The 12,520-nt window shown below is 40.3% G+C and overlaps 1 protein-coding gene across 1 annotated transcript in view; it reads left to right on the plus strand.

Annotated features, from left to right (window-relative positions):
* Positions 1-12,520, plus strand: part of LOC126480987 (phospholipase DDHD2) — a 194,677-nt gene that overhangs the window by 107,498 nt on the left and 74,659 nt on the right. Inside the window, exons 3-7 of the mRNA XM_050104426.1 lie at positions 1,540-1,841; positions 2,358-2,487; positions 11,281-11,615; positions 11,713-11,863; positions 11,958-12,202. Coding sequence (XP_049960383.1) covers positions 1,540-1,841; positions 2,358-2,487; positions 11,281-11,615; positions 11,713-11,863; positions 11,958-12,202 — 1,163 coding nt within the window. The remainder of the gene's footprint in view (positions 1-1,539; positions 1,842-2,357; positions 2,488-11,280; positions 11,616-11,712; positions 11,864-11,957; positions 12,203-12,520) is intronic.

Below are 12,520 nucleotides of genomic sequence, written 5' to 3' on the forward strand. Positions count from 1 at the left end.
TTTTCACATAATATTAGCTGTAAAAGTTGTACTTTTGTAGCTGTGAAATCACATTTCTGAAAACTGATTTGACAGGCCATACTCTGAAATTTCCAACATTAGTTGAAGCTGCACCTCTGAAATAAATTGCCATCCACAAATATAACATTTTGTGAGTGATTTGGAATGTTTTTGCTTTTACATCCAATGATCCAATTACAGTCACCAGAACTCTAGACCACACAAGTGTGTTACTTTTTCTCTGGAAGAAAAAATCCTCATTTCGACAGAGTATACTTTCAGATTATGGGGAAATTGTTGGATGAGGCACTGTTGTGGAGAGAGATTTCATTTGGGCAGTGGAAAATAATTTTGATTATTAAAAGTAATAATACATGTAGATATGTAGAAAAATTTGAAGCATTCGTTGTTTCTGGACCACAGTCCCTATAAACTGCAGGGGGAGGGATTAGAGGACACTTGGTTTCTAAACATTAGAGCATGTGCACACACATGCACATGAAGAGGTTCTCCTCACAAAGAAACTGAAAGGCAAATGAGACTTTTTAAATTGGTCAAGAGTGGAAGTAGAAAGTTAATTTTAATGAGAGGTACATGGGGAAAGGCTGAACGTGTTGCACTGATGGGTAAATGGTGCACTAATGAGTGTCTCCACAACATTATCAGACATTTATTATTGAAAGCATGTGTGTAATTTGTTACTAAGCTAAGTTATTTATTTTTTGCTTGTCTATCACTAGTGTGTATTTTGTTTCTGAAACAAAGTATTAGATTCCATCTGAAAAACCAGAGGAGTTTTTTTTATGTTTGTCACTCAGCTTTGTCAATTCTTTGCCAGAGGTTTTCGAAACAATAATAATGTAGTCACTCTTTAAACATTCATATGTTTTCTTGTATTCTCATGAATGAACTTACTTGTATTTGCTTCTAAATTACTGAAGCAGCCTTGAGATTTATTAGTACTGATTAATTATAGACACCCCTCCCCCCGCAACTGTTAAATGTGTCATTTATGCTGTGAACTTCTCATAACCCTACATAACACACAACAGGCTTAGTTCTTTACTTATTATTATGCATAAATTTTATTTTCTGTGTAAAATGGACCAAGAAAAATAATTTTCATTCCATCTCACTTTGTTCCCAGTAAGGTGAGTGGTAATCAGATGTTTTACGTTTTGTGAGTTGTGTCTGGATTACTTGCTTTAAAGTTTCTGGCCTGGAACTGATAATTTTAACGTTACTAAGATTTCTGGTGTGCATATCTTTTTATTGTTAGTTTCTCCTGTACTGCTAAAGTTGCATGTAATCACAGTAAGAGGCTATTATTTTAATTTCAGTGCATTAATTTCTTTTCCTTTTTAAGAAAATTATGATGTTGATGTGAGGGCAGTATTGAGCAACATTCTGTCCTCTTCCTCCTCCACTTATGCCCATTTATATATCTAGTGTGTCAATAATACTAGTAATAATGAACTGGTCTTGCTTGGGGATTTTTAACTGTGAATTCTTAGCATTGGCATATTTCTGTTGTTTCAGCTGGGACAAATACATTTCGCCTAGGTCATCAGAAGAGACCAGTGTATGCTCAACCACCCGGACTTTCATGGTCTCCGGTTTCTGCACCTCCTGTGACTGCAAATACTTCACCATTACCGCCACTTACACAGTCAGTCACACATTCAGCTCAAATATTTCAGCCTATTCATATACATGAGAAAATGGCTACTCCAAACGAACCTCAGCTGGTTGCAGCCTCTGTTGGATCTGTTCAGTATCAGTCTCCAATTACTAACGGTTCTGGAGCACCTACTGTTTCACCACAGTCATTTACTGGACAAGTATGTAACTTAAATATAGTTATTTTGTTTATCTTTCTACTGATACTTCTTCGTCAATACTTTGTGCCTTAAACTACTATGGGAACAACAATAGAACAATAGACTGTGAAAGTAAATTTACAGTGAGAAATGAACCAAAACTGTTGCTTCACCTGTAAACAGGAAGTAATACATTTTGTCCATTGTCATACAATGTTCTTTTTCAGTGACAGTAATAAATCTGGTTTGATAAAAGGGTCAAGCAAGTAACTAATTTTAAAATGAAGCAGCAAGTAAGAAATGTCGCTGAACCAAATCAAAGTTTTCATTAACGTTTCATGCAGTCTTGTTGTGGATTAATACAGTTTGAGATGCTTTTTCATTACAATGAAACTCACTGCAAATTGGGTAGATTTGTTAATAATTTAATTCATGGTGCAATAAATGCTTTCAATTATTATTTCATTTAATGCTCTGCAGTCACTTATCTACATTGATGGCACATTTTTTTACAAAAAACATTTTATCCATGTTTAGATGAATGCAGGTTCAGTCTATAGACAAGTTTATCATCACTGGTTTTTCAAAAAGGAAGTTGAGACAAAAGTTGTATGGAAACCTTTCAGCATGGCAGATTCTCTTGCATTGGAGGAAGCTTTTACTTCATGTAAGTACTGCGTCATGGACAACTTTACCTTAGTAGAACAGGAAAAGCTTTTACCCTGCTGTTGTTAAGTGTTTGCTTAATTCATAGTAAGATGATAACTACAAGGAGTTCCTTATTTGTAGGAGAGGAGAAGCCTATGAACAAGAATAAAGCAGGTGTTATACAGGATTTAAATTCTCAAATTATTTAATTAAAAAGTAGCTACCAGTAATGATGAAGGAAATAAAAAACAACTATATATAGAATAAAATAATTATTTAAAATAACTGTCTTCAAACGTGAGCCCACAGGTAGTGAACAGAAGGTTTGAATATATTAAACAGTGGAAAACCTGGGATGGAATAACTAAGTGACGGACAGGCACATTGAATAGAGAGCTGTCCCATAGCACCCGTGTGTGTGTGTGTGTGTGTGTGTGTGTGTGTGTGTGTGTGTGTGTGTGTAGGGAGGGAGGGAGGGAGGGGGAGAGTGTTTTGTCAAAATGGTGGGGGCCTCCCACTCTGGGCATAGAGTGTTCGATGGGTTGGCAAAAACTGTGGTAGCCTACTCTGACAAGAAGATCCCTGCAGGAAGAAGCAAGACAGATGCTTGCTATAAACTCTTTATTGCTTCAACAAGCTACAGCAGTTACAGGTGCATTCTCTCGTCCACTGGCGCAGCCTGGCATCATCCCATGCCCCTCTGCTTGCCTGACACAGTCAGGCATTGATCTTGCAGTCCATGGTGGCAGCAAGTGGTGTCATGAGGATGACAGTAGCTGCTGCCCCAACAGTGCCGAGGCCTTGCGAGGTAGGCATAACTAGGTAGTGCTGCATCAGGTGAGGCGACCTGGAGGTGTTACGCTGCTGGCAGGCAGCTGTGTTGCACTCAGTGGAGGTGAGTGTCGGGCACTGACAGGTGCTCAGTGACTAGGAGGACACCAGTTCATCCCTTGGCCCATCCGATAGTGGCAAGACCCACAGCAGGCCTTCCTTGCGGGTTTGCGGAAGAATGTTGATGGCCTTCTGCGTGACTCGAAGCCCAGCAGTTGCAACATAACTAGCCTGGCCGGACTGACAGCTTTTGTACGTGACAAAGCAGGTCTTACAGCTGAGATCATGCACATGACCTGGCGAGCACTGCCGAAATGTCCCAGAATGCTGGTTATTGCTGCAGTGCCCTTGTCGTAGTTGCAGAACAGCAGGCATGGCGTGAGTTGCCTGAATTTCAGAATGGAGTCCTGGCTCAATCCCACTCCACTACACTCGTCCCCTCTTGGAATAACTCGGCCCATGGAATTCCTGCTTGAAGTCTGGCTGAAATGGAGGGGCTATTATGTGTACAATTTACACTTTTCAATCTCTACATCCAAATACAAGTCAAGAGAACAAATTCTGTATGCCTTTACTTTTCATTCCCCTCTTTATATTTACACTGTTTACAACATTCCACTTACCTGGGCTCAGCAACTGTGTCTTTGCTTCTTGATTTATGTGCATCTCATTTCCATTATTCACACTTAAATCCCTTTCTGTGGTCCTCTTGCTGATCTCTGCAGCACTCATCAAGCTGCCTCACTGAGGAGTCAGTAAACCTCTTTTAATCTTTAGCTGTGACTTGTCCATTTTTGCAGCAGTGCAAAACTGTCTCACAGGAATAAGGGTATAGGAATCTAGGAGGCATTGTATTGCTAGTCTTTCCCAGGTAATAGTACTCATATGCTAATGCTACTAACTTTCCATAAATACACGGCAAATGCATTCACCTAATATATAAGAAAAATGTGAATAAGTTCTCATGTGTACTGTTGGGTCAAGCCCTGCATTATCCTACACAAACAGCATTACATGCTCAAAATCAAAATCAGGTGCTTCTAGACCTGTACGAACTTACAGAACTGTATGCATACCAACTGTTGCCTTATCACTCTGAAATAAGGCAAACTGTTTACAAAAGATGAGAGTCTGTAGTAGCATGGCTGTGACTGCATTTTCAGACATAATGACTAGAGAACTATCACAATTCCATGTAATAACTTCATCAGACTCAGAACACTTCAGTAATATGCACAATACCTTATTATCTACCATAATACAACATAATCATGACCCTAACACATTGTTTTCACATCAAATCCTCAATATTTCATAATAAACCTCAATATCTCAACTCAAAATTACCTCTCGAGAAAGTAGTCCAGTGTATCACACTCCATGAGCTCCGGGATATCACTGACAGACTTCCTGGGCCACAGTCGCTTTTCAGTTGGCCTCCTGGTGCCCTTAGTGCACCAGTGATACCTCAATAAAATTTTGCTAGTACCCAATGCATTCTCCCATGATGTCATTTCTCTAGCTAGGACAGATTTTGTAGGTGGATTTTTTGCTGTCACACTTACTGTATCCTGAAGGACCTTGAGTGGTTTAGTGATGATGTAATGTCTGACAATCATCTCACATGCATGTAGAATCTGTCTATTGCTGTTTAGAGTCAGTGTCGCAAAGACTGGAAACCCTAACGATTCAATATTCTGGCATCACAGTTAGTCATTCAGACAGTGTTCGTTTGTTTGTAGGTAAAACTAGAAGCATGCAACAATGCAAAGAATTCTTGGCTGATGTGAGACTTACCTGTTTTACATGCATTGTGGGAGGGAAAGTCAGCGTCTGCCATTGGTAGAGACTTCGGCTTATCAAGACTACTATAAGTGTGTGTGTCAATGGCAAAAACAGGAAACCACTGAGCTGGCACAGTGGTTAGCACACCGGAGTGCATTCGGGAAGATGACAATTCAAACCCATGTCCAGCCATCCAGATTTAGGTTTTCTGTGATTCCCCTAAATTGCTTCAGGCAATTGCTGGGATGGTTCTTTTGAAAGGGCACAGCTGATTTCCTTCCCTATCCTTCCCTCATCTGAGCTTGTGCTCCATCTCTAATGAACTCGTCAACGGTACAATAAACTCTGCGAATGTCAGGTCGCCCTCAAAAAAAATGACGATGAGGGAGAACAGAATGAGTTGTAAGCAGTAGGCTGCTGATCCGAGAGAATCGTCTCAACAGGTTAGGGATGTTTCGAATAGCATCATGGACTGGACCTACATGTGTCTAATGAAAAAGTTGCCTAGTAGCAGGTGATTTAAATGGTAGACAACCATTACGTAAGCCACTCGTAAATTCAAAAAATAACAACCAGGATAGAGTTTGCAAAGAAATATCAAACTTGGAATGCTACAGATTTTATGGAATAACAAAAGTGAAATTAGTATACTTTCTTCTGATTGTATACAGTGTATACTGTTGTAATTTGGACACATAACATGACCAAGAATGTTAGTACAACTTTATTAGACTGTGGCATGTACATCAATCACCATAAAATATACTGAACACAATAAGATAAGGCAAATGTTTACAAGCTGTAATAACATGATAACTGAGCTTGTGCATAATGCGGCAGGGTTTAAATAGGCACTTGCCTGTGGCGGGCTCTGTCGGAAGTTCATGGTATTGCTCTTTCGCGGCACACTCTTGCAGAAGACAACACACTGCTAATGTGTGCAACTTTCAAGTGTGTGCTCATTACTTCATATATGTTGACCAGAAACCCAAAGGTACAACGAAACGTACCGGGTACTGACCCCTAAGCATGCTGGCGGCAGCATCATGCTGTGGGGTCGTCTTTCTTGGAGTTATTTTCATCTTATAGTCCAAGTAGAAGGAAAAATGGATTGTTTCCTGTACAATGTCATTTCAGAAAAGAATATGGTACATATGGGAGAAAGCATATGCCAGATAATTGGATATTTCAGCAGTATGCTAATTCAAAATACACTTTTGGCTATTTAAAAAAATTCTTTTCAGATAAAAAAAATCAAACCTTTTGGTCTGGGCAAGCCAGAGCCTGGGTGTAAATCCAATTAAATAACTTTGGGATGCTTTGGATTGACATCATTGACATCTTTCACATAGAAGCTTCACAAAACAGGATCAGTTTCCTGCTGCCCTATTTGATGAATGTCAAATTTCCCACTTAATCTATTACAGAATCTTGTGAATTCAGTGCCAGATACATTTGCAGCTGTGAGCAATGTCAGTGGGTATACAATGAAATACTGATACGTTCCTCATATTCCAAAATAGTTTTGTTTCTTATGTCCTTAGACCTAAAAATTACTTTTGAGCCAGAAGAATTGTCATTTTTTGTTTTGATGTCAAATAACTGTTTAAACTGAATGTAGTTGTGCATTAAATGGATTACAATTAAATACTTCTCAGTTATCTGCTGGTAGTTTTTTCTATTAACACTTACTTTTAGTAATTGTATATAATGCTTTCTTCGAAATACTTTTGGGCACTTCTGTACCTCAATTAATAGCTATTCTATTTCCTCGTACACTCTTTGCTGTTTACAACACTCACTCACAACCTACCTCTGTTGCAAGTTTGCACCACTACTTCTACACAAATCACTGTTTGCATGAGAGGTACACACTTCACAAAATTATTAACATATTGCAGTACTCAACAATGCGAACAGAAAATTTTGTCTCACAGTTCCTTTAAACTTTTGTCTCATCTCTTTTACACTTACTTGTAATCCTTTCTTATAAATGCAATACAAACTTAAACATAACTGTAATGTACATGTACATCTACATCTATCCTCAGTAAGTAACAAGAAAAAACACAAGTTTATTTACGTTTTGCACTCCACTACATATGGACATATCACACACACTACTGCAGACTGCTAAATTCCTGCTTCTCTACTTACAGCAAACTATGCCTATGGTCACGTACTACCTACCTACCTACCTGACTTACACTTCCCAGGCACCTATGCCTTTCTCATCTCAACCATGCGCTTTCTCCATGTTGCCTGCTAAAATACCTTTTCCTTCAACATATTCAGTGTGAATTAGTGCATGAGGCCTTATGACCTGGTAGGTTACATTGCGTATGTACAACCAGTCGCATTGGCTCATTCCTTGGGCCCCTCCCAGGTACTAGCACTGAGTCTATACCAAACATATTGTAAAACAGAATAGTGGGAAGAGTATAAATCCAGGAACAATAGATTCAATGATCCACAGTTGGTTATAAAATGCACATGCTGTTGCTCACTTGCATTGCTGACGACCATAGCACCTTTGTCAGTTCTGCTTCTTACTCCAAATTTAGTAGGTTGGGCGTGCAATTACTGCTACGGGGAGAGGGATGGAGTGTGGAAAAGCCATTCTTTTGGTTGTGTAGATAATGGGATTCTTCCGATCTGAGTGTTGGGGTGTTGATGGCTTGGCAAGGGCTGTGGGAACCCAGCATGAGGAGAAGGTGGCTGTAGCAAGACAATCAGGTTTCACAGAAATTGTTTACTATGAGCTACAGTCAGCAGCAGCTATCACAGGTGCTCATTCTCATCTGGTTGTGTGGCCTTCAGTTGTCTTGTGTCTCCCTGGTTCCCTGACTTGGTCAGGCATTTGCATCAGCGGCAGGAGGACAACAGTAGCTGCTGTCCTCAGAGTTCCAAAGCCGTGCAAGGTAGGTATACCTATATAGTGCTGCGTCACATGGGGCAGCCTGGTGTTGGTGGGCGGTTGTGCCAGACCCAGGTGAGGCAAATGCCAGGTACTGGCAGGTGCCCAGTGGCTTGGTGCCTAGGAGGGTAATGATTTGTCCCTTGGCCAGTCTGGCAGTGGCAGGATCCCTGAGCAGTGGTCCTCGTGGGAAGGGGGAAGAACATGGTGGTCTTACAGCAGAAACCAACACACAGTAGACACCAATTTGAAGCCCGCCTTGTGGCCGAGCAGTTCTAGGCGCTTCAGTCCGGAACCACGCGACCGATACGGTCGCAGGTTCGAATCCTGCTTCGGGCATGGATGTGTGTGACGTTCTTAGGTTAGTTAGGTTTAAGTAGTTCTAAGTTCTAGGGGACTGATGACCTCAGATGTTAAGTACCACAGTGCTCAGAGCCATTTGAACCATTTTGAAGCCCTCCTTCTCAACTTGTCCTTCAGGCTTCATGGCTAGCTTTTAAACACAATAAGGTAGGCCTTTTTGTGGCTGAGGTCGTGTATATGGCACTCAGAGTTCTGCAAAAATATTTTGAAATGCTATTTTTGTGGCGGCGTTCGTAGCGACAAGCAATTTGCTGTAGAAACGGCTTACGAAGTCACTGCCACACTTTTAATAGCGGGCCGACCGGTCCGCTAGAACAGTGAACAGAAAGATGAAAACCCAAACACTCTGATTAAATAAAAGTCGGTACTTATCTTTATTAACGAAGATACAGAACACAGTAGTGAACTTTGTGTCTACAGAGATCTGTCTAGTTAGAGTCGGAGCGGCTAGGTCAGCGTCGGCTGACGACAAACAACAACTCTGCTGCGATGAACACACAACTGACTAGCAAGTACACAATTCGGTGGCGAGTATACAACTGAGCGGCGAATACAGAACTGTCCTAGCGCTCGCGACTCCAGCGCTTAAGAAACCAGAAGCCAGCGGTGGCGCGCGCAGACTTGCGGCGATTTCCTGTCTCGCTGGCGCTGCTTATGCGGACGGCGTCCGAACTTTGATGCTGCCAACCTTTTGGCAGCGGGCTCGGGTGGCATTACTGGCTAGGATATAACAGCTATTTATTGCCACAGCATCTGAGTTTTAGTTGTAGGGCTGCCAACATGCCAACTGAACCAGCAGATGTCCCAAGCACATAGATTTCAGCATCGGGCCGTTGTTCAATCCCGTGCCACTACTCGTTTGTGAATGTGTGCGTGTTTTGTCTACATCTGATGAAGGACTTATTCCAATAGTTAAATAGTATCTAGTGGTCTTTAGTCAGTGTACTTGTCTGCCACTCAGTGCCTCCTCTATGTGGTGAGTAACCATATGCCCTTTTCACCGAGTTATGTGGACATAAGTGTAAATTTAACCATAACTAATGGTGATAGCTGACAATTTTAACTGTGTAAACTGTGCTTTAGACATGGATTTGTATACAATGAAAAGGCCACGGATGGTTCCACATTCATAATTTACATCAGAAAATTTTTACAGTTACACTGAGAATAAACAGAGATGTTTACAGTTGTAACTGGTTATGGTGTCATTTCAGTAATAATGTACAGTTCGTTTTATGGATAGGTAAGTGAAACGATAAATAAGTAAGGTCATGGAAATACAGTGAAAAATCTTTCTAGATGTCACCTTACTTTCAGCTTTTGTTTGATGAATTACGGGTTTCAAGGTTTTGTTGTATTTGATAATGGGATCGTGCACTTCACTCCAGCCATTTAAATAAAGTGTTAGAGCAAAGTTGCTGCTGGAAATATTTGTCATCATGTTCCACAATAATTCAGCTGCAGTCCCAAATATAGTGTGTTTATAAATGAAATGTGCAGTTTAAAAAATTAACAGTAAATACATTTATTCATTTATGTGGGCAAACCTTGTAGCATGAGCAATGGTAACTTTCAGTTTTTGATGTGTTACGGACTGTTCGCCTGTAATGCTTACTGCACAGGCGTAGCATCTGTTTCCAAGAGAGCATCACAAGAGCAAAAGGCTTTCTGTGTACTCCATTTTGAGGTGTCCAGATCTGTAGTTACAATGTAGTGTGAGTTTCATGCTCGGGTTAAGAAAGACCCACCACACAAAAAATACCTCACATGTCACTTAGTAAAGCAAGCAGGGAATTGATCATGCCAAATATTATTGTGCGGAAGGTTTTGTGTAAGTCACTATGTTTTAAAGTGGGATTAGTGCAGGCCATTACACCAGCAGATAAAGTGAAAAGGTATGACTTTTGTGAAGAGCTGCAGTTAAAAATGGAGAATGGCAGTTTTGTAGAAAGGCTCATCTTCTGTGATAGAGCCACTTTCTATGTAAGTGGCAAGGTGAACACACATAGTGCCCATATCTGATGATGAAGTGATAAACCGTATGCACTGATAGAGCATCAACATGACTCTCAAAAAGTGAAAGTTTTCTGTGCAGTGTCCTGTGATGGAGTGCATGGCCCATTCTTCTACAGACATCAAACGGTGAAGAGCAACTCATTTCAAGATGTGTTGGAAGCCCGGTTGTTGGTACAGCTGAACACTAGTTATGACAATTACATTTTGCAACTTTACAGTGCCCCAGCCCATTTTCACAGGAATATACAAGAGCTTGCCAGTCATTTTCTTCACCAATGCAGATTGGGCATGCTGCAACAGACAACCAGTTTCTACCCTGACCACTCTGTTTGCTGGATTTAAAACCCTGTGTTTTCTTTATATGGGGCTTTGTGGAAGACTGCATTTATGTACTGCAGTGTCTGTGTTCCTTGAGGAAGTGTGTGATCGGATAAAGCATGCATTGCAGACCATCATGCAGGACATGCTACACTGAATACAGAAAGAATTTGGTTTCCATGTAGATGTGTGTCATGTGACCAAGGGTGCACATATTGAAGGAGAGTGATTAATGTATCAAAAACTTGGACATTTGCCACTTCCAATGCTGTAAGATTTGCCCCTATAAATTAATAAATAGATTTATTATTAATTTTAAAAGCACACCATTTATTTATAAACACACTGTGTACACAAAGTATATTATAAATAAGATGTCTTGAAAAGCTGCTCTAATTGAATTCTCCATTGTTACTTTGCCCAAATCTGATAAGACTAAAAAGGAATATTTGTTGATGCTCTGCAAACTGAGGATATTATTGCAGAAATCAGGAAAGTGTTTTGTTCACCCCCTTTACCCTTTTTGCATTAAATGCAAAGAATAAGGACATAGCAATCACAGTAATAACAACTTTTTTTCAGCTGATCTTTCACCAGAGACAGTGGTATCAACAGATGGAGGCCGATATGATGTCAACATTTTGAGGCGGCAGAAAATGGCTGTTTACTGGGAAGAAAACCCCACAGAAGTCCGTCGTTGTTCATGGTTTTCGAAGGGCTCTCTTGATAGTAGATATATACCATATGATGAAAATGTTTCTGCGAGGTTGGAAGAAGAGTATAAAGTAGCCACAGTGACAAACAGCTGGCATCACCGTGTGGAATTATCGAATGGAGAGTATATTATTTTTCATGGGCCTAATGTAATGGTTCAGTTTCCTCAAGCTACATCACCTGATGTTTGGGGCAACACACCTGTTAGTATAAAATTTCTGTGTTTTGTGCTGTTTCTGGAACCTCCTTTCATTTGTACTGATGATGAACTCTTAACAAAGATCAAAATTTTCACTCCAGCAAATACCAACAAAACCTCGCATAGTGAAACGAGGAGTCGATGAATTTGAAATTGATGAAGGAGAACCTGACAGAATAGACCATCTTCTGTTTCTTGTTCACGGAATAGGATCAGTGTGTGATTTGAGGTTCCGACCTGTGGTAGAAGTTGGTGAGTAAATATGTATTGTTTTGTCTTTTTCCATGCTTAAGTTTGCATAGCCAATTACAATCTGTAATATAACTTTTGCTTTTTTTGATTACAGTTGATGATTTTCGGTGTATTGCTTTGCAACTGCTCCAGTCTCATTTTAAATCGTCTTCTGAACAAGGGATTGTCAACCGCATAGAAATAATCCCTGTTTCCTGGCATTCAAGTCTGCATAGTGAAGATACTGGTATTGACAGAAAGTTGAAGAGTATCACTCTACCAAGTATTCCAAAACTGCGGAATTTTACAAATGATACAATATTGGATGTGTTATTCTACACAAGTCCTGTTTACTGCCAGGTAGTTTTACTGTATGCAACTGTTAACTCGTATGAACATATTTGAAGGATTTGCTGATAACTGAAAATAACTGTAAGATGGGGGAAGGCCTGTGAAAAGCCCAGTTGCAAGCCCTGCCCAATCCACTCACCCACCTCTTACTACTCCAATCCTATCATTGGCTCACCCTATCCCATCAGAGGCAGAACCACCTGTGAAAGTATATTATACCATCTCTGCTGCAATTGCTTCTTGGCTTATTATGATTCTTGGCTTATTATGCTTCTTGGCTTATTATGCTTCTTGGCTTATTATGCTTCTTGGCTTATTATGCTTCTT

This window comes from Schistocerca serialis, chromosome 5 (genome assembly GCF_023864345.2).
Source record: "Schistocerca serialis cubense isolate TAMUIC-IGC-003099 chromosome 5, iqSchSeri2.2, whole genome shotgun sequence".
NCBI lineage: Eukaryota > Metazoa > Arthropoda > Insecta > Orthoptera > Acrididae > Schistocerca > Schistocerca serialis.